General features: G+C 53.0%; 2 protein-coding genes across 12 annotated transcripts in view; one reads left to right on the top strand and one right to left on the bottom strand.

Annotated features, from left to right (window-relative positions):
• Positions 1-1216: 1216 nt before the first annotated feature.
• SWT1 (SWT1 RNA endoribonuclease homolog) lies at positions 1217-24675 on the bottom strand. 6 transcript variants are annotated; one of them, XM_061571595.1, is made up of 16 exons: positions 24625-24675; positions 21145-21174; positions 18139-19360; positions 17304-17436; positions 16505-16594; positions 14872-15108; positions 14116-14209; positions 13075-13202; positions 11016-11254; positions 9985-10123; positions 8735-8895; positions 8245-8480; positions 7084-7212; positions 6325-6403; positions 3949-4016; positions 1217-1790 (listed from the first exon to the last, which is right to left on the bottom strand). In XM_061571595.1, the coding sequence occupies exons 2-16, from the start codon at positions 21171-21173 to the stop codon at positions 1685-1687; spliced, it is 3090 nt and encodes a 1029-aa protein (XP_061427579.1). In that variant the 5' UTR covers position 21174; positions 24625-24675; the 3' UTR covers positions 1217-1684. The 6 variants fall into 6 exon arrangements, with proteins under 6 accessions (XP_061427579.1, XP_061427577.1, XP_061427575.1 ...); XM_061571593.1 differs by lacking the exon at positions 24625-24675 and adding an exon at positions 23526-23650 and having other exon boundaries at positions 14872-15064; positions 16488-16594; XM_061571591.1 differs by lacking the exon at positions 24625-24675 and adding an exon at positions 23526-23650.
• LOC133354626 (ER degradation-enhancing alpha-mannosidase-like protein 3) overlaps positions 24345-25279 on the top strand; it is a 30475-nt gene continuing 29540 nt past the window's right edge. For all 6 annotated transcript variants that reach the window (XR_009756608.1, XM_061571629.1, XM_061571627.1 and 3 more), the window contains exon 1: positions 24345-24697. Coding sequence is in view for 5 of the 6 variants with exons in the window: in XM_061571629.1 (XP_061427613.1) it covers positions 24567-24697 (131 nt within the window). In the remaining variant the exon portion in view is untranslated. The remainder of the gene's footprint in view (positions 24698-25279) is intronic.

Genomic DNA, 25279 nt, shown 5'->3' with positions numbered 1-25279 from the left:
AGCGGCTCAGTGGAGGGGCCTCAGTGAAAGTGGGCGGGGCCTCAGTTAGTGGGCGGGGCCTCAGTTAGTGGGCGGGGGCTGAGTAGAGCGGCTGAATTAGTGGGCGGGGCTTAGTGAGAGTGGGTGGGGGCTCAGTGAGAGTGGGGAAGGGTGCAGTCGAGCGGGGCACAAAGTGGGTGGGGGCTCAGTGGAGGGGCGGGGCAAGGTGGAAGGGCGGGGCTCAGTGGAGGGGCGGGGCAAGGTGGAGGGGCGGGGCTCAGTGGAGGGGCGGGGCTCAGTGGAGGGGCGGGGCTCAGTGGAGGGGCGGGGCAAGGTGGAGGGGCGGGGCAAGGTGGAGGGGCGGGGCAAGGTGGAGGGGCGGGGCAAGGTGGTACCTCGTGACATTGCTCCCATTAAGACCGCTGCTGCCCTCTGCTGGAAGCATCCACTAGACTCCACCTGCCATCAACATCTCACCACAGCCCTTGGGCCCAGCGTTCACTCTCTCACACTCCATCGAGTACCCGCACACGTGAGCGGACTTCATCGCTCCATCTCTGGTTCTGTGTTTGATCTCTCTCTCAAATTTAGCATTCTCAGGAAGAACGTAATCAAACAGATAGGGTGTTGACTGTTATGTTATCCGACTCTCTGTTGTATTACATTACATTTCTAAGTGTACTAGATTTGTGTTTCTATTTTATTTATACCTGATGATTGCTTGTGTTGCAATCGAAACGTCGTATGCTAGTATTTAATTCATTTATTATTTTATCTTTAATAGTGAATTTACCGAAAGAACCAACGAATAATTCCTGCAGTCACGAAAGCTCCAAATTAAGTTTTATTCGTGAGATGGTCCGAGCATCATCCACGCTCGGCATGACGCGTCCCATCTTTCTTCGCAGTCGATGTGGCGATGTTTTGAAACTGCGTATATTCCTGAATTCAAGTCTTCCTTTCTGTCTCTCAAAATAATTCCAAGAATCTGCTTAAACGTTTTCTTTATTTCCTTTGTCAATGTCCGTGTCAGTTTCGGCGACCCATATACGGGTCATTGAGTGAATTGGGAAATTGAACTGAAAATTACATCAAAGCTGACCAGAACATCATCGGGGTTATGTTTGATTCATTATATTCACCAGGTATTCGGAGTTTTTCAATAGTGACCTGCCAATGCGGTACTGTATTTGTAGACTGCCCCAGAGCTAAACTGAACACGTTCACAACATTCAAATCGGCTCAGTAAAATGTTTAATTCCGAAAAACCAACAAATGCAGCAGCAACAACTCTGAAGAGTAAGTTGCAGTCAGCAAGGCTGCGAACAGACGCACGCTTTATCCGCCGTGTTCTAAAGCCAGTGAGGACATTGCCCCTATTGTTGTGCATGTATGCGTGCGGGAGAGAGCTGATGTCGTACAACTTTTATTGACATCGCTGAAAGTTTTGGGGGATGCTGCTTTACTTTCCGGAGGGCGTTTTATTATCTGGAAGAAAAAAAAAATACCGCGGTAGTTCTATTAAATTGGGCGTGTAACAATTGACTCCCGGCTAGCGATGAAAATTGTCATCGTTTGGGGCCCCCCGATTCAATTGACAAAGCATGGGGGAAGGGGTAAGGAGGAGCGGGAGGGGCGGGGGGGGGGGGGCGGGGGGGGGGGGCCAGGGGAGGCCAGGGGGGAAGACGACCCCCCCAACTCGCGCTCAGGACCAGCCGGCGAGCAGTGCGTGTGGCATCAGCGACAGACGCGCTCCCTCCAGCATCGCCGCCGCCTCCACCAGCTGGGCACATCCAATCTCCAGCTTCTCCCTGCCACGCGGGGAGTGGCGCGGGGAGTGGCGCGCCGAGGCACGGGGGAGCAGCAGGGGGGGCGGACAGAGAGACGTTACGCGAATGGGCCTCACGGCAAACGCGGTGGGGGGGGGGCGGCGAGGGGGGCTGGGGGAGTTTTGTTTGAAGGAATGTCTTCTTGGTTCTTTCGGTAAAGTCACGTAGAATGGAAATAATAAAAGAATAAAAGAAAAACAATAAAATTATTCTGTTTTATTTTGGAAATAATAAAATAAAATAAATAAAACATAAAAATATTCTGTTTTATTTTTTTTTATTTTATTATTTCCATTCTACGTGACTTTACCGAAAGAACTAAAAATAAAACATAATAAAATAATTCTGTTGTATTTTTATTATTTTATTATTTCCATTCTACGTGACTTTACCGAAAGAACCAAGAAGATGAATCCCTGCAGTCACGAAAGCTTTAAATCGAAATTGAAGGAATTTGTTTTTTTAAAATCTTTTTCTCTTTTAAGTTTATCCGAAATGCGCCTTTGACGTCACCGCCACGAGGAGGCGAAGCGGCCGTTTGGATCGCTCGCGGAGCAGCGTGAACATTCTCCAGTTACAAAACGGCCTGCGGAAGTGGACATCAGAGAGCTACCATCGTGGTCCCTTCAAGTGACCTCGGCTGCACACTGCGGAGGGCAGCAGCACTTTCCCACCCACTCTCCGTCCGAGAATGATATCCGCTTCATTACAGTCACATAGCTATCTTCTTTGGGTCTTTCGGTAAAGTCACGTAGATAGGTTAAAAGAAAATAATAAAAAAAGAACAAACAACTACGACGTTTCGATCGCAACACAAGCGTTCGTCATCAGGAAGAACGCTTGTGTTGCGATCGAAACGTCGTAGTTTTTTGTATTTTTTTTGTTATTTCCTTTGAACCTATCTACGTGACTTTACCGAAAGACCCAAAGAATGGGAATTCCTGCAGTCACGAAAGCTTTCAGTCAAGATTCACATCGCTGTCAACCCGTACGGTTTACCCCGTATTCTTGTACAGGGAAATTGAGTTTTCAGGTCAATACGGCGGCGTACAGCCGTTTCAATACGGGCATCAACAACAAAAAATGTCTAGATTTGAAGCTTTCGTGACTGCAGGGATTCATACTCTTAGGTTTTTTCAGTAAAGTCACATAGGTAGAAAATTATAAAATAACTAAATTAAATCACGACGTTTCGGAGGCAACACAAGTCTCCGTCTTCAGGTGGGATCGTCACAGCTGACCTGAAGACGGAGACTTGTGTTGCCTCCGAAACGTCGTGATTTATTATTTTATTCTTTTTAACCTACGTGACTTTCCCGAAAAAACCTAAGAGAACAAAAAATGTGTCTATTTGTTTGCGTTTCTCCCTTGTGATGGGACTTTGTAGGAGGAACGTTGAGATGTATAACGACACGGGTTGACCGATAGGGTATGAATTGTTATGTAATAAGGTAGGCACTGAAAAGAGGTTCACAGGTATGCAGTCAGGCCACTCGCTGGGATTACCATCACAGCGAGTGTCCTCCACGCCTTCTGATATGGGCCCCCACCCACCAATTGGGAATTCCCGCCCACCACTCGAGTAGCCCCGCCCACGATTCAGGTAGCCCCCACCTACTATTCGGATAGCCCCACCCACTATCCCAGTAACACCGCCCACTACTCGAGTAGCACCTCCCACTACTCGGGTAGCCCCGCCCACTACTCGGGTAGCCCCGCCCACTACTCGACTAGCCCCGCCCACTACTCGAGTAGCACCGCCCACTACTCGAGTAGCACCGCCCACTACTCGGGTAGCCCCGCCCACTACTCGAGTAGCCCCACCCACTACTCGGGTAGCCCCGCCCACTACTCAGGTATCCCCGCCCACTACTCGGGTAGCCCCGCCCACTACTCGGGTAGCCCCGCCCACTACTCGGGTAGCCCCGCCCACTACTCGAGTAGCCCCACCCACTACTCGAGTAGCCCCACCCACTACTCGGGTAGCCCCGCCCACTGCTCAGGTAGCCTCACCTTCTGTCTTGATCATGAGTGGCGTATGAGGCCAGAAAATATGAAATCGGGACAAAATCATGTTTTTCACAAATCCTTTAGGGGGACTGTCCCAGCCAAACCGGGGCATTTAGTGGCCGTATCTCACCTCTGCTGTGGACCAAAGAGACACTGGAAGAGGCTCTGTGGGGTCAGCGTGCACTGTCGAAGCCTCAGCTGCAGTGTACTCGCAACATGGGAGAAACCAACAAGGGTCATTAGTTCTTTGAACTGTGCACCTTTTGGCGTCATCTGGTCGAACACCATATGAGACTAGGCTCCAAAGAAAGCTGTCTCTGGTGTGGACCAATCAGTTTCAAAGACAATGCATAAATTATCAGAGTATTGTTTTTTTGTTTGCATTTGACTGCAAGTATTGTGGTTAATGTAAGCATGATTCCTTGCAAAAGGTGTCAGTTTTGTTGCCAGAAAAAAGGGGAAAAACCCTATTAGTATAAGGGTTGTTAGTGTCAGCCCCGGGACAAGAGGCCCTGTGCCTCCGTGGTGCTCTGGGATATTACCGTTCGGCGCAGAGAGAATAGTCAACGGTGTCTTGCCGAAGTGCTCGTGTTGAGGTTAGGGGTAGAACTATGGCGCTCGTGTCCGTTTGTAAGAGTTGCTTAGACTTGCAGGTAGGATTTAAGTGGGCGAGAGGGCTAGTGCTAGTGGTATTGGATCGGGGGTATTGTGAGTGTTTGGGCTGGTCATTGTGGTTAGCGCATTAGCTCTAGTCCTCGTGGATAGTTTTTTTTACTTTTATTAATTTACATTTTTTACCTACGTGACTTTACCGAAAAAACCTAAGAATATGAATCCTTGCAGTCACGAAAGCTTCAAATCTAGAAATAGTTGGCTAGTTCGAAGTAGAGACTACCATTTTGTTGGCTCATCAGGGTTCGGACTAGTGAGATGCTGGTTAGTTAGGGCTATTACCCGCGGCTGGTTTGGCATCCTATTGTTTTGGGGCGAGCATCAGGATATGCCTCGTGTGCAACATCCACAGCCTAGTCGGCCCCCTTCATCGCCACCGCCATTGCGACTCGTGACCCTCTTCAATACTCCTGCCGCGCTTTCCTTTTCCGCACTGTTTACAGCACCCACCTAAATCTCCTCCCTGCCCCTTCCGTATTTTCACAAACTATCGGTGGCCACCCTTCCTGACAAACTATCGCTGGTGCGGTGGTTAAAAATATCTCCACAATGGGACGCTACGACCGCGGTATTAATATTCCCCTCCTCTTAACGAATTGTGCCTACGAAGGCAAATCGCCCGAAATGTGCCCGATCTCGTCGTATCTTGGAAGCCGAGCAGGGGCGCGAGCCTCCATAGTTCTTGTTTGGGCGAGCACCGCCGCTGAACTGGTTGCGATAGGCTGCTGCGGGGCTGTGTTGTGCACAGCCCGGGGCAATGGCAATGGGCAAAAAATAACAACAGAACTTTGGTAGCGTGCGCTCATACGCCGCTCCCCACATTTCACCGACACGTACAGACCAGCATTTGGAATTAAATCTGGCGTGGGGAGGCACTCATCCAACAGTGGATAAACTGTAAACAATTTTTTTGTATATTATCGTGTAAGACCCACTAAGCTATCTCGCTCTTTTTCAAAACAACCTGGTTATCACACATGATAGCTCAACGAAGTGGCTTATCACGTGGAAATGTATAGCAGCGAAAGTCTTAAACGCATGTTTCTAACTGCCGAGGGAAAAACCGGACAAAAATCCACACTACCACGGGGACAGAGACATGCAAACTCCGAATATACAGCAGGCGTGATGAAAGTCTGTGAATTAAAACAAAACCTCTGTAGACCCTCTCACCAATCCACTTTGCGATCAAGACCTCCCGACGCCGTGTCCTCCGACCAGCCCGATTGGCTACGAACGGTGCGAAAGAAGTTCAACGTACGGTACAGTATGTACGTACTCGTCGGTGAACGGGGGTCTGTTTGGTCACACTTCACCCCCTTGCTCGTCAGGGTGGGGTCGCTGAAGCGTTAGCAGGAGTGGGGGGGGGGGGGCGAGTGGGCCAGGACTGGTTGCTGATAGTAGCACCATGGCCGGGAATACAACTCAGGTGGGGTCAGGTTCTTAGTGCAGCGAGCTAATCACTGCACTACCGATCCATGGCTGACGCCTATACGTGTGTGTGGGTGTGTGGGGAGCGGCGGTGCAGCGGTTAGCGCGCTGTGCTACGAACCCGGCGGCCCGAGTTCCATTCCCGCTCATGGCCAACACCAGTGACAATTATTTAAACCGGTCCTGGGCCTCCCCTAGGTCGACTCAGCCTCAATGAGTACCTAGCGTGATGTGTAAAACATCGCCACTGTGGAGACAAAGGCGGCCGGGCGTGGTGCTGGCCACCCACATCCTTGTGTGCCGTTCCGGCCTTCATAGGTCCTACTTGCTAACAGCACTTCCCCCAACAGTCTGTTAAGGCGACACGGGGGATCTTTGTCTGTATGTGTGTGGGTGTGCGCACCACTTGGCAGTTCACGAAGCCCTGCAGGACATTGCAGAGCTGAGTGATGCTGTGTTCACTGCAGTTTGATTCCAGGACCCTGGCACAAACACAAAGGGAGGCTGCATATCACCACCACAGCCAAGATCTGAGACAGCGACGACTGTCGTGAAAAACCTGGCTCGAGCATTAACACTGATCTCAAAGAATCCTAACTGCCTTAGTCTGGTCTTTAGTCTTGGATACTAACGCATAACCCTCAGAACCCTAACCGTGCCTAAAGTCTGGCTCTACGAACCTCGGGCATTCACACCGAACACTAAGAATACCTCTCGTTCACCTCCTTCCATTCCTCTCTTACAGCCAACCTCTTCCCCATTTTCCATTCTCTTCCCTCTCCTTCCCTTCCCTACTCCCTACACACCCCTCCATCGTTACACCCTCCCCTCCGCTATCTTCTACGCCCGCCGCTACCGTGACCACCTCCCCCCTATCCTTCCCTATCCCCCACGCCCCCCCTCGATCGTAACCACCTCCCCTCCCCTACCCTTCCCTATCCCCTACGCACCCCTATACCGTGACCACCTTCCCTTCCCTATCCCCTACGCACCACTCTACCATGGCCACCCATTCATCATCCCCTCGCAAGCCCCTGCCATCCACGTCATGTCCACTGTTCACGCCGTTTTTTTGGTTTTAATCGCATTAAGCGCCTCCATAGAAGCGCGTTCTACAGAGGTACAAGATAGTAAAACCGTGGCCACGTGGCGTCACACTCACGCGCCCACGGAGGAGGCGAGGGTGCGCACGGCCGGCACCAGCTCCTGCAGGAAGGCCCAATCCGGCCGAGCCACTGACGAGACTTCGGCGCTGACGGTCAGCCGCCCCGCGTGCCCGCAGATCAGCTCCCTGGCACGGCGGCACAAGGGAGGAAATGATGGCGCGCGCCATCCGGGGCAATGACGCCGGCTTTGTCGCTGTCGTCGTCGTCAGTGATAGCCTCGTTATCATCATCTTCTTTGTCAATGCTGTCATCGGCATCGTAGTCAATATCGTCATCATCATCATCGTCGTCGTAGTTAAAATTATTTGTACAAGTAATGAAAAAAATGAGATTGACACTGGCCAAAAAGGGTCCCTTGTACAAGTAAACTAAATAAATAGGCTTTGATACCGGTTAAAAAACGGGTATGTGTGATGAACTTCTTTCGCACCGTACGTAGCCAACCGCACTAATTGGAGGTGCGGAGGAAGGACAACAAACCAAACACAAAAAGCAGTTCTAAAGAAGTGAGTTTTTAATTTAGATTTAAAAGTGCATAGCTCCAGTGGCTTTCTAATATCGGAGAGAAGACCATTCCAGACGGCCGCAGAAGCTCGTTTCTTTGTTTGATGGTTAGACAAAAGCCGCCGCGGCGAGGATGACCCAAGTTTGCGTGATAGTTTATGCTCCGTGACGAGTACAAGCAATTTCCGAGAATATTATCAACTTTGGCGAAGTTGGACCATGTGGCGTGGCCACACAAGGGCCCTACCCTCTCTCGGTGAGGGTAGGGCCCTGTCCGCCACGGTGGCTAGGAGATGTTAACTACCTCGCCTGGTATACAGGAGGTCGCGGGTTCGATCCCGACCCCGATGCCTGCTGCTGTATATTTGGAGTTTGCGTGTCTCTCTCCCCGTGGTCGTGTGGACTTTTCTCCAGACCCACCGGTTTTTCAATCAACATTTAAAATCAACGTCACGCGTTTAGGGTGCTGCTATAAATTTCCACGCGATAAGCCACTTTCGTTGAGCTATCATTTGCGATGGCCAGGTCGCATCTGGGCCTTTGCTGGTAAGGTGAAAAAAACTGTTTATAGAATCACACGGTGGGATCTGTCGTCGCTCACTGCCAAGCGAACCGGGTGAGCTGGGGGGCACCTTTACCTTTGTCTCTCTCACCTGGACTGGTCGACCGCCCTCCACACGTCCTCCAAGACCTCCCAGGGGTCTCCGCTAGCGGGGCCGGCGGCCGCGCCGGGAGCGCCGGCGTCCACGACCGCCGGCCCCTCGGCCGCCCTCGGCGCGCTCCGAGTGCTCGCGGCCTCCTCCTCCTCCGCTGCGGCGGCATCGTCGTCGTCGTCGGCCGCAACCTCATCGCCTGCCACCTCGTCGCCTCCGACCGCCTCCACCACCTCCTTGACGTTGAGGGGAATTTCGAAAAAAATTAAGCGGCGTCTAAATTTCGATTTAAAGCTTTCGTGACTGCAGGGATTCATCTTCTTGGTTCTTTCGGTAAAGTCACGTAGAAGGGAAATAATAAAATAATAAACATTTAACATAATAAAATAATACAAATTTTACATAATAAAATAATTTTCACGACGTTTCGGCCACAACGCAAGCAGCCGTCCTCAGGTGAAGAACAGGTCTGTCGGAAAGACAGCGTCACCTGATTGCCGAGGCGCTTGAGGGGCATCAGCGCTGCGTAGGCTCGGGGGACGGAGCCGCCGTACTCGGAGCGCTTCCCGAACTCCCGCAGGATCGTCAGGGCACCGTCCAGGGACGCCGGGGCCCAGCGTGCGTCGGCGACGTCCTTCCTGCCCCACACACCTGCCGGGGCGGGGCGGAGGTGGCCACGTCTCGGTCAGCGTCGCCGGACGCGTGGGGGCTTTTGTCCACTGCTGGGGTGAAAGGCTCCGCGTGCCGGGGGAGACCCAAACGCGCGTGGTGGTGTGCTGTGTGTTGTATTTGTGTTGTGTTATATTTGTGTGCTGTGTTGTATTTGTGTGCTGTGTGTTGTATTTGTGTGCTGTGTTGTATTTGTGTGTTGCGTGTACGGTGTGTGTTGCGTGTGCGGTGTGTGTTGTCTTTGCGTGTTGTGTGTCCTGTGTTGTGTGGCATATGTTGTGGCATGTTGTGTTGTGTGCATGTTGTGTGTGGCGTGTGTTATGTGTTGGGAGCAGAAGCGGGTAGCGGATTGCACGGTGAACCCAGTGGCCCGACCAACAGTGGCGACTATTGGAACCGGTCGTGGGCATCACCTAGGTCGACTCCATCTTAATGTGTATCTGGTGCAGTGTGCAGACATCAGCACTGGGGAGACAAAGGCGGCCGGGCATGGTGTTGGCCACCCATCCCTCATGTGTCGTGCCAGCCTTCATAGGTGCTTGCTAACAGCACTGTCCCCAACAGCCTGTAAAAGCTATCGGGGCGATCTCTGTCTTTGTGTTGCGTGTGATCTGTGACGTGCGTGTGTAGTGTAACCACGCTGCGTACGCGGTGTGCTTTAAATAAGTTTGTTTATGTATGCGTGTTGAACTTCTTTTGCACCGTACGTAAGCCAACCGTGCGAATCAGAGGTGTGGGGGAACTGAACACAAAAAAACTGTTCTAAAGAAATTACCTTGTCAATCTAGATTATTTAAAAGTGCAGACCTTCCTAATATCGCAAGGAAGTGCGTTCCAGACGGCCGCAGAAGCGCATCTGAAAGCGCTCGATGCGGTAACCGCTGCTGCGAGGATGACCGGAGTTCGCTGTGTGCTCCTCGACGAGATTCCGCAAGCTATGGCGTGTACGTGTGGCGTGTACGTGTGGCGTGCACGTGTGGCGTGTACGTGTGGCGTGTACGTGTGGCGTGCATCTGCGCGTGTGCGCGTTCGCGAGTGCCATCCGTCCTTGCGCGAGCGTGCGACGCCTACGCCGGTGCTGCTGCTTCTGCAGCGCCATCACGGTCTGCTGCAGGCCGCGGCGCACCACCGAGCCGAACACGGCGCTCCAGTGCTTGTTCAGGCAATGCAGGGCGTGCGCCAGCGTGTACGGAGGGGGCATACACACAACCTGACGGGGTTGGGGGGGGCGGGGAAAGAACATTTCAAAACTCGGCACAAGGGCGCGTCAGTTTACGTGCGCCAATTGCGATCAACCCGGCGACGCGAGTTCAATTCCCGGTCGGCGGAGAGCGCTGTCGGAGCCAGCGGTGGAAATTACACGTTCCCTAGCCGGGCGCCGGGGGGCTCAGCGGGAAAGCGAGCAGCTCGCAAGGAGGAAGGTCTGATTGGCTGGTTGGCCTGGCCCATCATCCCGCCGGGGTCAATAAAATGAGTGCCACCTCGTGGGGGTAGTCAACAGCGGTTGTCTGGCTCAGAAGTCGGGTCGCCGGGTTCGTAGCGCAGCGCGCCATACGCTGCACCGACGCTCCCCAGAAACGACAACCACATGCCGCCATTCGCCACGAAGTGGCGGTGACGTCACCGTGGCCTTTCTACCAGGCTATGTGCACTTTGAGGCCACGTCAAGTGTCAAAGGCTCACTGGCAAGGAGGTCACAGGACAGACCCGGGTGCCATGGGTGACTGGCAGATGCACCACCGCTCCCCTAAAAGCCAAAAAGAAAAATCCCCCGTATGGCGTTAACAGACTGTTGGGGCAAGTGCTGTGAGCAAGCATCTACAAAGGGGGTGGGTGGACAGGACCACGCCCGGCCCCCTGTCTCCCTTGTGGCGATGTTTGCACACCACACCAGGTACTCATTTGAGGCCGTGTCGACTTCAGGGAGGCCCACGACCAGTTAATCGTCACTGGTGTTGGCCGTGAGCTGGAATCGAACCCGGATCGCCGAGTTCATAGGGCAGCATGCTGTCCACTACACACCGCTCCCCACACCACCGCTGCCGCTCATAAACACGCACATGCGCACAGGCCGACATGCAGACCCATGCAAATGTACGCACGTCCAGCCATTTGTCATCGTAGGCCAGCTTCATCTCCTCCTCCACGATGGCAGCGAGGGCATCCTTAAAGTCCGTGTGCAGCAAGCGGTGAATGCGCTGAGTCAGCTGATAGCCGGCATCTTTCTGCCCGTGCCCGGCTGGACCCTGCCCTCTCGTGCTGACAGCGGTACGGTCCCCCGCTCGTGCACGGGAACGGTCCATCCCAGCGGCCAGCTGGCATTCAGGGCTGGACGGGGCGACTGGGGAAGAGAAGAATTGGCCCAGGCTGTAAACATGTACATAGAATAATAAAGTACATTTGGTATTCATGCCATTCTTATAACACAAGGACATCAAGAAGGTGCTATGTTTCAGAGGCTTGTATGCCAGTAGGGACAGATATAACACATTCCTGCGGAGGGAGCTGGTAGGAACGTTGGGTTGCTCGGTCAATGGCCAGGGTCAACGGCGGCGTGAATAGGTTAAACGTTGAGTTTTATAAGGGCACCACGGGGTGACCAGCCTCTCCCTACCCAGCCCTACCCCCCTCCCACCCCCCACCCAGCCCCACCCTCCCCACCCTCCCCTCCCCACCCAGCCCCTCCTTACCCAGCCCCACTCCACCCTCCCCTCTCCACCCAGCCCCACCCCTCCCATTTTTGGATGCACAACAGACGGACGAACGAACACAATAATCCCCTGTGGGCTGGTGTAACCAGGAGGTTCCTACCAGTATCACTCACCCTCTGACTCACCTACAGACTCACCTACTCAGCGGTCCATCAGCTTAAGTCTTACCTACACACTCACTCACCTACTCACCCACCCACTCACCTATTTAGCGGTCCATTGGCATAAAACTCACCTACACTCGCTCACTCGCTCGCTCACCCACTCACCTACTCAGCGGTCCATCAGCCTTGAACTCACCGCTGCTGCATGTTTGAGACTGTTCATAGACGTTTAAGCAGTTCAGTACGAAATACAAGATATAACTCTTTCATAGAGCTTACAACGTAACAAATATTGTGCACTCGTGATAGCCTAGCTTATAAGAGCTGCGCATTTATAAGTGTACTCACTTACTCACGTGACGTACGGAAAGACTGGACTTTGTTAATGAGTTTTACTGCAAGAGATGCAACAGGCGGCAAACACGGTCACACTCAGCCACGTCCGATTCCCCTACCTACAATTAGCACCGTTGGCTACGTACGGTTCCATAGAAGTTCAATATACATTCATAGACTCACATAGAGGCCCATAGACTCACACAGAGATCTATAGACTCACAGAGAGTCCCATAGACTCACACAGAGACCCATAGACTCACAGAGAGACCCATAGACTCACACAGAGACCCATAGACTCACACAGAGACCCATAGACTCACACAGAGACCCATAGACTCACACAGAGACCCATAGACTCACACAGACACCCATAGACTCACACAGATATCCATAGACTCACACAGAGACCCATAGACTCACACATAGACCCATAGACTCACACAGAGACCCATAGACTCACACAGAGACCCATAGACTCACACAGAGACCCATAGACTCACACAGAGACCCATAGACTCACACAGAGACCCATAGACTCACACAGACACCCATAGACTCACACAGATATCCATAGACTCACACAGAGACCCATAGACTCACACATAGACCCATAGACTCACACAGAGACCCATAGACTCACACAGAGACCCATAGACTCACACAGAGACCCATAGACTCACACAGAGACCCATAGATTCACACAGAGACCCATAGTTTGTTGTCCTTCCTCCGATTAGCACGGTTGGCTACGTACGGTGCCGAAAGAAGTTCAACACACAAACATACAAACGTATCACCGCCCCAGGGAGGCTTGTGGGGAGCGTAGCGCCAAGACAGGAAGAAACACGGAGCATACCTCGGCAGCTACGACCCGCCACTCGTCAGGGCTAAGGAGTTACCGTCGGCACGCGGGTGTCCCGTGGTGGCTTACGAGTTCAACGGGCGCGCGGTCACGGACGGCCCGGCAAGGGGGCATCGACGGCGCGCCGCCGACGCGCCGAGCTTACCGCGCCGTGGCGGGGCGGGAGCGCCGGCCTCCTCGTCGGCTATCCGGCCGAGTTCCGCCGCGAGGTTTCGCACCGTGCACGCGTTGAGCCCGCTCACCAGCGCCTTCGAGCAGAGGTTCACGTCGTCGCTGAGTACGCAGGGGATGTTTTGGGAAGAGGGGTGGGGAGAGAGGTCGGCAGGTCAGCGGGTCAGAGGTCAGCGTACGAGCGATGTGGTCAACTCTTATCCTCGCAGCAGCGGCGGCGGCTTTTGCTGGGTCGCGCTTTCGGATGCGCTCCTGCGGCCGTCTGGAACGCTCTTCCTTCCGATTTATTAGGAAGCCCACTGGGAGCTATGCACTCTTACGTCGTCTAGATTGAAAACTCATTTCTTCAGAAGTGCTTGTTGTGTTTAGTTTGTTGTCCTTCCCACGCACCTCCGATTGGCACGGCTGGCTACGTACGGTGCGAAAAAAGTTCAACACTATAAACCCCGGCAAACGTTTCCAAAAAGTCTTCTCTGTCTACGCTTGATATTTCTTACAAACACACAAGGGAGCTTGTTACCTGCCGGAGACCTGGGTTACAGACGGTCAGCGTGAATCATCGATCACGTGATCATACACTGGCTGATCGTCCTTTTTCCTCCTTGTATGTGCACGTGTGCACGTGTGCGTGTGTGCATGCACGTGAGTGCACACACGTGTGTGTCTTTCGTCTTTGTGCACACGTGCGGAGCGGTTAGCACGCTGCGCCATGAACCCGGCAACAGGAGTTTGATTGCCGATCACGGCCACCGCCAGTGACGATTATCTGAAACGGTCCTGGGCCTCCCCTAGGTCGACTCAGCCTCAAATGAGTGCCTGGTGCGGTGTGGAAACATCGCCACAAAGAAAGGCGGTCGGGCGTGGTGCTGGCCACCCACCCCCTTGTGGACCGTGCTGACCCTTAAAAGTGCTCGCCAATGGCACTCGCATCAACAGCCTGTTAAAATCCGTCATGGGGGATGCTTGCCTTAGTTGTGTGCATCTGTGTGCCCGAACGCACAAGTGTGTGGCGTACGTGAGCAGCAGAGTGCGCGCGGACGGGTGCTGTTGCTTGCACTGCAGGCTGCACTGCAGAACGCCATCATTGTTAGACTCCTCCAACAGGCCGCCTGCAATGACAGCACCACCGCCATCCTTCATCCTTCACCGTAGCCCCCGTTTTTCACGTCAACTTGTCTGTCTACATGTCCTCGTTGAGGCTACGGGATGCCCTGACCCAAATTGACGGCTCTTATCTTGCAGGTACCCACCGAGGCCACCCTACACGAGTTTGACGCTTCACTGACGAGAAAACCACTTTTAAGCGATTCTCAGAAGCGCTCTGCCGACGTCACCATAGCTAATGTAACACAAGCGAGCTCTGGACCGGTTTCGACATGCGGTGTCTCATCCGCAGTCAGGCTCGCTTGAAACAATTCTGTATATATTACGCACTCCCAGGAGGCCGTACGGCTCTCGTGTAACAACACTTGTGCATCACGCGGAATACTCGGACTCATTACGTCTCGCGGGAGATCGCTCCGCCGAACAAACCAGTTCCGCGGTTCGGTTCGTGAGCACGATCCAACGTTCGCAAGTCGGACGGTAAAAAATAACAGCCCCAAATGCCGGTTCGTCCGTGAGTGCTGATGTTTGTCAAGTCGAACGCTCGTATCGCGGGGAACTGCCTGCAAACATTCGGTACTCCGACGCAGGCGCGAGCCGTGCCCGCCCCTCCCCGGGGACGCGGAGTGGCGGAAAACCCGCACCCGCGTCCGCGATGCCCACTCACACGGGCGCTGGCTCGCCTCCTGCACCGACTGGCCCCGCAGGCGCGGCAGTCGGCGTGCCAGGCAGTCGTTCAGGTAGCTCGTGGCGCGCTCCACCATCCCCGCCGTGCCCCCGTCCGCCGCCTCCTCCTCCCCCGCCGACGCCGTGGCTCCTCGCGCCGCCCGACGCCGCCCGCCCTTGAGGGAGCCGAGTTCCTGCAGAACCGCCCAGGGCACGAGCAGCGTGGGGGCGCCGAGACCTGCGGCCCGGCCCCCACGAAGCCGACGCCGGTGAACGCATGGCGGTGCGACGAGAGACGGCCTGCTCGGCGGCGTCAGGCGTTCGAAACACACACGACGGCTCGAGGGCCAGTAACAGCTGTTCAACACGCGGCATGGGACGGAGGCAGGCGTACGGCACAGGACTGGGACGGTCGCTCTACGCATGGCGCGCGAGAGAGACGCGCGAGAGAGACGCGCGCGCGCACACGCGGTCAGTCGACGCGCGACTGACGCTCGTAGTCGAGCCGGTCACTCAACTGGGCAGCATTCGACAGTCGCGGAGCACGTGACCGGTGGCACAAGTGCTCTGCGTGCTCTCGACTCTCATCCCCTTGTCACGACGAAGATGGAGCCCTTATTGCCTGTGAATATGATCATCTACCTCTCTCTGTGGAATTAATATAACGGACTCACATGGAGATTTCAGACTCACATAGTGACCTATGAATCTACAGGGACCCATATTATCTCACATAACCACATACTCACATAGATACCCATATATCCACAGCCCATTACACTCACACAGAGAACCATATACACACATAGAGACTCATATACCTATACACAGATCCATATAACCACATAGGGATTCACAGACTCGCATAAGGGACCCAGACTCACAACAGAGACCCTATGACTGACCGCCCCTCTCTCCAAGACATTACCACAGCAGCTTGAGAAGCAGTCGCGTGTGGACGCTGAATAAACCTACCGCGCTGCACGATACAGAGGCCGCGTTATTCCTGCTCAGCATCGGCCTGCGTCGCATCGGCCCGGCAAACAAAACCATCACCGCCCCTGCCACAGACAGACTGTTGGTGAATGGTGCTTTTTATTAAAGATTTTTGCTGGTTTTTTCCTGGATTTTTCTGTTTGCGCATAGTCACTTTTAGATGTTTTCTTGTTCATGTTTTTGTTTTTTGTTTGTTGCAGTTGCACCCGATTCAAGAGCCGAATGGCTCACAGGTCTATACAAAATAAATGAAACTGATAAAAACTGAAAACTCAAACACTGGTAGCGAGCAGCACCTATGAAGGCCGGCACGGCACACGAAGCGGTGGGTAGCCAGCACCACGCCCAATCGCGTTCGTCTCCCGCGCGGCGATGTTTACTCATTTGAGGCTTAGTTGACCTAGAGGAGGCCCAGGACCGGTTCAGATAACCATCACTGGTGCCGGTGGCCGTGAGCGGGAATCGAACTCGGGTTGCTGGGTTCATCACGCAGCGTGCCGACCGCTGCACTACCCGTGGCCATGTTGACTACACACCGCACCAGGCTGAGTGGACCCCTGCCTCCCACACACGAAACCCCCCCCCCTGTCCCCCACCACCCCCTCCATCCCCTCTCCCCACCGTCGCAGGGAGCTCACCAGGCACGCGCCACTCCCTCAAACGACGCACGAGTGGCAGCTCTTGCAGGAGGACGTTGGTGTCGAGGACCACGTGCAGCCGGCAGGGCTCTACACAAGACACGGCACACGCGACGCAGAGCTGCGGTCACCGTGATGACGCGGTCGACGCGACGACGCGTCACGCAACACGGCCGTGAGACGGCCAATCGGTTCGCGCGCGTTCGCCGCTCGACCAGAGGTTCGCGGTTCGGATCCAGCGGCCGCTCCCCTCCATGCCCCTCCCCACCTCCCCCCCCCTTCCCCCTCAAACCCCCCCCACCCCTCCCCCGATTACTACTGCGGCGGTGCGCATACAGCGTAACGGTACCGCGCCCCCGTCTGCTTCACAGCGGGGCATTAAAGATCACTTGACATTCTGTGCCGGCGTCAGGGTGCCAATTTGCCAATTTCGAAAAACTACCCGCAACATAATCGAGTGGAACTATACATGGCAATCGTCGGCCCCGATTGTAACGGAGCAGCAGGCAATATGCAGACTTTGTGAGCTCCATTAAAGAGTTCTGCCTTGCATTTTCTACCAGACTGGTTAAATCTCTGCCAAGAGTCTCGAACATAGGTGCAGCGGACGGTGAGCTCCAGATCCGATGGACCGCGCGAGCAGGCTGCCGAGTGGGTTGGGCGAGTCGGTGAGCGTTACGGCAAATCACACGTGGGGCGCGAGGAGTCCGTCTCCCTCGTCGTGGATCGCGCCCGCTACATAAACGCGGCCGCGGGCGGGTCTGCCACGGCGCCCACTCGGCCGGCTAGCGCAGGTCACCTGCAGTTCCGCCGCCGGCGAAAGACGGTGGCGGCAAGTCCACCTCCATGCGGCACGGCTGCCCGCCGCCCCCCTCGTCGCCAACGACAGCCAACGACGCTGACCGCGGAGGGTCGTCGTGCCCATACACGGTCTGCGGAGGAACAGGGAGGAGCGTTACGACGGCCGTTGTACTCTGCCGTGGCTTCAGGTTCGCGCGACCGAAGCTCGCGGACCTCCGTCTCATTGGCATATGCGGTAAGCCCTCGTTTTTAACGCGGAAGACGCATTAAGCGAAAACAATTGAGCCATAAGTAATGCTCTGGCGAGATACGATGTACGCGCCGTGCTGTGAGATGGCGGGACAAATAACCGTGTCATTCCGCGTTACTGTATCGTACCGCACAGATTCGAACTTGGACCACTGTAACATCACCGTACAGCGGTCATTATTACTGAGGCTCACAGAGCCAGACCAAGACGCCTTTCACAATGTTCTAGGCATGTTATCATCATCAGCCATTGTCTATCCACTGCTGGCCTCCCCATGACGTCACCATCCCTCACCATCCTGAGTCCCATCTCACTCCTGCACATGAGCTGATCTCAACGCTCCATCTCCGCAGCGGTCGAACCTCTTGGGAGACACGTTCTCTCCTTTGTGAGTTCGTGCCCGAGGCTTGTAGGGCCAGATAAAGGCACCTTTAGGATTCTCACGGTTCAGTGCTAATGCCCGAGGTTCATATAGCCAGTTGAACACACCTCTACGATTCTTAGGGCACAATATAAATACCTATGGCTCACCGAGGCAGACTAAGGCATCTCAGGACTCCGGGTCTCCGGCCGTGACTCTCACCGTTTCCGTCTCGACGATGGCACTCATCTCCCAGTCCGGCTGCACCGCGAGCCGCGCTTTTGGCGGCACCACCGCCACATTCGGTCTAACACGCTCCACTACACTCTCCCCCACGTTGCGCCCTCCTCTCTCCTTCACCCGCACTGCATTTATGGCCAATTCCGGAATCGCCCTCTCCTCCTCCTCCTCCCCTCTGGCACGTAGCTCTGCGTTGTTCTTCGCCGTCAGCCGGTCCTGTTCTTCTCGGCCCGCGCCGGGTACCATGGCCGGCCTGCCGGGGCCAATTTTCAACTGGACCTTGGGTCGTTTGCTCGCGACGGACGGCGCCCGCTTCTTCGCGGGAACCTTGAGACGGCACTCCGCCTCCGGTGCCCCCTGCCGAGCGGCCGCGGGTTTTGCCCGTCCCATGGTGGCGGGCCGTGCCCCTGGCCTACGTCCCTCCGCCCCCAGCGGCCGAACCCGGTTGCACGAAAACGACAAACCCTTTCCAGAACCTTCCCCGACAGCGCTGCCGCCGTCGTCGCGCTCAAGTTCCGCATGAATAGACGGTTTCACGGCACTTGGAACCGCTCCTTCTTTCTTGCCGGACCCTCGCCCGGAGCTCTGCACATTCTCTCCCAATTTGCTTCGACTTGCCACCCGGGCCGACTTGCACTTCAAGGCGAGCCCCGTCCGTTCGCCTCCCGTCGCCCTCGGGATCGCCGCTTTTTCGGCCTTGCCCTGGCCGTCGCGCGACGAGCCCTGCGAATCCCGCCTGGCCACGCCGCGCGGTTCCGCGGGTCTCACAGCGCTACCGCGCTCGCTAGCGCTCGCCTCGAACCGACGGACATGCTCCGAGCGACGCTCCAACAGTTCCGCCACCGCGGCGCGCGTTAGGACTCTACCCGGACTGCCGGGCGCTGTCAACTTCTCCCCCTTCTTGGCTGAAACCGCCAATGAAGCCGACGTTGGCCGGGTCATCGTCGCCGATGCGGTGGGCTTGCCGACGGCGCGCCTTTTCACGGGCGGTTCATCCGTCGGCTTCTGCTGGCGTCGATCGGGTTTGGCCGGGATGCTCGGCTTGAAGTTGGCGCGTGAAGAGGTCCACGGACCGTGCCACGAGGTGCCGGGCATGGCAAGCTCGCCATCACCATCCTCCCGATTGTCGTCATCGTCATCTCTGGCTTTGCGTTTGCGGGATTTCCGCAGATTTTCTGTCCCGTTGGGAGGGAAGGTTTCGGAGCTGCATTGGCAGAAATGCACAAGCGTTTGTAAGAAGTCAGGCAAGTTAAATACTGCACAGTAAAAGCCCAATTTAACAAAGGCATCGGGGCAATGAGTAACACTCCCGTGAAAATGTAAAATGCTTGTGTGCATCTCCGTGTGTGTATGTTGAACTTCTTTCGCAACGCACGTAAGCCAACCGTGCTAATAACACTGGTCAACACACTTTTGCTGGCATAAGGTATTCCAACGGTATCAAGGTAATTTTGGGGTGCAGATTTCCAAATCTGGCATCAGTTTTTGTCTATCAGGTTTTTGAGATATCAAATATTGCATTTTCAATAAAAACTGCAGAAGAAAAATATTAAATAAATGTGAATATCGACGTAAAATGATATTATAAACACACTATCCTAAAAATACAGCACCATATTTTAACACTAAAGCAGGCACTGACTCGCAACAACTTGCAATCATAGTTAATTTCGGGTAAAATCAATGAAATTGGGTATGCCGATAGCATAAAAATGAGATGTGATAGAGAAAATCTGAGATCAGATTTCGAATCAGCACCCTGAAATTAGTCTAAAACAGCTGCAAAAGTCCAGGCCAGAAAAAAGTGTTTTTTTTTTGTTGACCAGTGTATAATCGGAGGTGCGCGTCTACGTGCAAACGGAACTAAAAAGTAAACATCTTAAATACGATCAATGTTTCGTTAATGTGGCGTAACTATGTGACTGCATATCCAGAGGCTGCAGAGAAAAGTTGGAAAGTTACATTTATATCATCGTAGCACTCTGTGTGACTACAGATCTCTCCTTGCATCTATCTATGAGCACATATGTGGGTCTATGTGTCTATATGGGCCTCTGACTTTTGGCTCCGTGCAAGGAGTCCATGCAATGTGGATTTCAATCGCATATGTGACCGCATTTCAAGATGCCGTTTCAAAAAACACTGCGCATATTTGTTTTATGGATGGAAAGAAGAAGTCAGTCACAGGCAAATGGAAAAACTCCGGTCATCCTCGCAGCGGCTTTTGGCTAACAATAGAACAAAGATGGTCATTGCATCAGATACGCTTCTGCGGCCATATGGAATGCGACTGAAGCTACGCATCTTCTTGGTTCTTTCGGTAAAGTCACGTAGAAGGGAAATAATAAAATAATAAAAATAAAACTTAATAAAAAAATTCTCACGACGTTTCGGCCACAACGCAAGCAGCCGTCCTCAGGTGAAGAACAGGTCTGTTGTGGCCGAAACGTCGTGAGAATTATTTAATGTTTGATTTTTTTTATTTTATTATTTCCCTTCTACGTGACTTTACCGAAAGAACCAAGAAGATGAATCCCTGCAGTCACGAAAGCTTTAAATCTAAATTTGAAGCTACGCACTTTTAAATCTGAAGTGAAAACTCGTTTCTTTATAAGTGCTCTTTGTGTTTCGTTTATTGCCCTTCCCCCGCACCTCCGACTGGCACGACCCTCTACGTACGGTGCGAAAGAAGTTAAAGTATTTATTAATATTTGGGTGTGCGTTTGTGGTGCTGCGTTCAGCCTGGTCGCCACTTAATACAAAGTTCCCCAAAATGGGAATGTGGGAATTTCGACAAATAGCATATGAAAGCCACCTCATTGCTATATAAAAATCGGTCTTCACTAAAACCTGTGCTGGCGGGTGTGGCAAAAGTACCGAACGGTCAAACAATCTCCGATGTTGTCGGAGGCCTTCATCCAGCAGTGGATCGAGGAAGGGCTGTAAACTATAGTTTTTGTACAAAAATGGTGAAATAGAACTCTGTACCTGTCAGATCCAAGCTTGCGTGTCTCCATGCTAGGGTCGAGAGACAAACATCAAACAGTCCTTTAAGCGACAACAAAAACAAATCAGCTTTTGTAATGTGACAGAGTAAAATTAAATTAACTTTTTTTTATATATATACTTAAACGTTGTAATAGCCAAAACCTCTCCCAGCAAATGACACAAACACTACATGCACAAGCTTAACATTAATATATATATTTTTAAAAACACAAACTTATAACATGCAGATAATTCTTAAAACTGTGGCAATGAAGGCAAATTACAATCAACTTGGTACTGTATTACTGTGCTGCACGTACAAAGAGACACTAGATTCGCCTAGGCCTCCTTTTAGCTGTCGATGCAACTACAAACGCAAACTTCAGCCCACGTACAAATTAAAATCTATTTCAATTAAAATTTTACCAGCTACGTAGTTTTTTTTTCAGAAGCGATCCTAGCCATCACAAACGATAGCCCAACCAAGTAAGTGGCTGATCTCATCATCACGTGGAAATGTATAGCAGCAGCCAAACACTCGAAACGCGTGGTGACGTTTCTTAATGTGGAGGGGAAAAACCGGAGGAGCCGGAATAAAGCCACAGGGAGAGAGAGACACGCAAACTCCAAATATAGAGCAGGCGTCAAGGATCGGGATCAAACTCACGACCTCCTGTATACCAGGCGAGGTAGTTAACATCTCCTAGCCACCGTGATGGTGATGAGAGACACGCAAACTCCAAATATACAGCAGCAGGCGTCAGGGTCGGGATCGAACCCACGACCTCCTGTAAACCAGGCGAGGTAGTGAACATCTCCTAGCCACCGTGATGATGATGAGAGAGACACGCAAACTCCAAATATACAGCAGCAGGCGTCACGGTCGGGATCGAACCCACGACCTCCTGCACACCAGGCAAGGTAGTTAACATCTCCTAGCCACCGTGATGATGATGATGAGAGAGAGACACGCAAACTCCAAATATACAGGAGCAGGCGTCACGGTCGGGATCGAACCCACGACCTGCACACCAGGCGAGGTAGTTAACATCTCCTAGCCACCGTGGCGCCTGGACCATAAACCCTTGAGATCCTTGATGAAAAGCGCCATATACATGGAATTATTATTATTATTACAACAGCCAGTTACCCACTAGGTGACGGGGATGTCACCACGGCGCTTGTGCCAGGCTAGGTGCACCCTGAGGCTATGCCGTCAAGTGTCAGAAGACCGGCTTGGTACGCGCGCACACACACAACACACGCAATCCATGTCAGCCTTTACAAGCGAAACGCTTAACTATCGTAAATAACGAACGATACACCATGACGTTGAACAACAACAACAATATCATTTGTTGCTGCTGCTGTTGTTGTTTTTCAAGTGAAGTGGGAGCCTTTTAAACTGCACGCACGAGTGCCGGACAACCCGACTTCGATACGAGACCAACTTTTGAGTAGTACGACGTTTCGCTGGTAATTACATCCAGCATCATCGGGCAATTTTCCAGATGAATAGTAAATGTTGTGGATCCACTCTTCAACACACCGGTGGGTTAATGTAATGAACTATTTGTCTTTTGTCAACGTGACACTTTTTTTTTACTGATTGGCCGTGTCGGGTGGTGGAGGGTTACGACACATTTATAAATAACGCGATCTAAACCCAAAAACGTTTATACTGGTAGGAACCTCCTGGTTACACCAGCTCACAGGGGTTTATTGTGTCCGTCGTGCAGGGAGGGGCTGGGTGGGGAGGGTGGGGAGGGGCTGGGTGGGGCTGGGCTGGGTGGGGAGGGGCTGGGTGGGAAGGGGCTTGGTGGAGAGGGGCTGGGTGGGGAGGGTGGGGAGGGGCTGGGTGGGAACGGTGGGGAGGGGCTGGGTGGGGAGGGGCTGGGTGGTGAGGGGCTGGGTTGGGAGGGTGGGGAGGGGCTGGGTGGGGAGGGTGGGGCTGGGTGGGAGGGGTGGGGCTGGGTGGGGGGTGGGAGGGGTGGGGCTGGGTGGGAGGGGTGGGGCTGGGTGGGGAGGGGCTGGTCACCCCGTGGTGCCCTTATAAAACTCAACGTTTAACCTACTCAAGCCGACTTGTGCCCGCCCTCACAGTCGGGCATATTTGCGGAATACACCACGCCGCCGTTGACCCTGCAGGCCATTGACCGAGCAACCCAACGTTCCTACCAGCTCCCTCCGCAGGAGGAATGTGTATTATTATTTAGTCTAAATAACAACGAGTTGACTCGTCGGCTGCGACCCCAACCAACGGACGGCGAGCTTAACGTTAACAACGGCGACACGGCTCTGACGCGCGGCAAAGTGGCACGATTTAAACGTCGAATCGCACGAATGACGAAGACAGAAATTTCAACGTTTAAGGCGATCACCCAAAATCGAGGTCCAGGCTGATCGCCTCACGGCGGCCCCGCGATGACGTCTCGGCCATGCACATGAGCTTCTCCACTCGCGATGACGTCACTGTCATGCAAATGAGGTGCTCCGTTTGCGATGACGTCATAGCCATTCAAATGAGCGTCTCTACTCGCGATGATGTCATGATCTGCAAACGAGCTTCTCGGCTCGCGCGGTGACGTCACGGCCATTCAAATGAGCTTCTCTGCTCGCGGTGACGTCACTGCCATGCAAATGAGCTTCTCAGGTCGCGGTGACGTCACTGCCATGCAAACGGTCTTCTCTGCTTGTGGTGACGTCACTGTCATGCAAATGAGCTTCTCAGGTCGCGGTGACGTCACTGCCATGCAAACGGTCTTCTCTGCTTGTGGTGACGTCACTGTCATGCAAATGATCTCGGCTCGTGGTGACGTCATGGCCAAACAAATGAGCGTCTCCGTTCGCGGTGACGTCATTCCTGCGAGTGAGACATTCATACTCTTTGTTTTTTTCGGTAAAGTCGTGATTTAATTTATTTTTATTTTTTACCTACGTGACTTTACCGAAAAAAATCAATCCTTGCAGTCACGAAAACTTCAAATCTAGAATTAAGTGAGACATTGTAAAGACCATCCTTTGTTAACATTAACATTTTTTAAAAGACCGCACGCAGCGTAATAATTTACAAACGCGTTCAGTTCATTGTGTTTATTGCGCACCGCGCTGCCCAATGTGCTCCCGTATCCCTAAACGATCAAATAACCTTTGGGTGTGATCATGCCTACGGGTGCCGCCAGGGGGGTCACGTGATTTCACAAACGCGTTTGGTAAAGGGACTCGCCGCTCATTAACGATTTGCAAGTGCCGCGTTGAAACGGGTCGCACATTTTTGATATAACGCTCGCGATTTTCTAAACGTTTGTATCTTTCTGTATTAACGCACGTCCAATGCAATACATACGCCTCTAATATCAGCGGCGGCTCGGCGAAACAGATTCTCACACAAAATAATAACGTGGCTTCAATTGAATTCTGCCATGATCACCATCATCACCATCATCATCACCACCGCCACCATCATACTCATCATCATACCGGGGGCGATGACCCTCGATTCAGACAACAGCAGCAGCAGCACGCTCTCCGCGGAGGAGAAATCACGTCTACGGTGCGAGACAGGTTGACGCGGCGCGCGGTCACTCGAGGCGGATGTACTTGGCCCCGTCGCGGTAACGTGGAATGGTCACCGCTACGTTGTGGCGCTCTGAAATCAGCCCGTGCTTCGTGACTTATCCCCGACCCTAAATCTACTCCCATCTCGTACAGGGTGGCTCAGACATCAGGTCACACAGGGTTATGTTATATTAACAACGCGTTGGGTTATTGCGTTTATTTTTAACGAATGTTCTAACTGACTTCCATGAACGTTAAAGCATGATGCATTAATTATCTTTTGAAGTTAATGTTTAGGATTACAGGTGTAATCTTTGAACATCGATTATGGTCTGTTAATTTTATTTCCATTTTGTAACCATCAAAAAAGGAAAAAGACAATTATATTATTATGAATACGAGATAAAATATTAACTGAAAAGATAAAACAATTAAATGCTGTAATTCCAGTGTTAAAATTAATGAAATAACCCGAATGTCTCCTGACTTTTGGCCCATACTGCATCCCTCCCTTCTCACTCAGGTCAAGCCTCCTGTAAACCACGTGACTTTGTGTGGCCCCGCCCACTCTGAACCC

Source organism: Lethenteron reissneri, chromosome 48, assembly GCF_015708825.2.
Source record: "Lethenteron reissneri isolate LAM-NWPU_2019-01 chromosome 48, ASM1570882v1, whole genome shotgun sequence".
NCBI lineage: Eukaryota > Metazoa > Chordata > Hyperoartia > Petromyzontiformes > Petromyzontidae > Lethenteron > Lethenteron reissneri.
The sequence above is the reverse complement of the archived record's forward strand: the minus strand, read 5'-3'. Positions and strand labels throughout refer to the sequence as shown.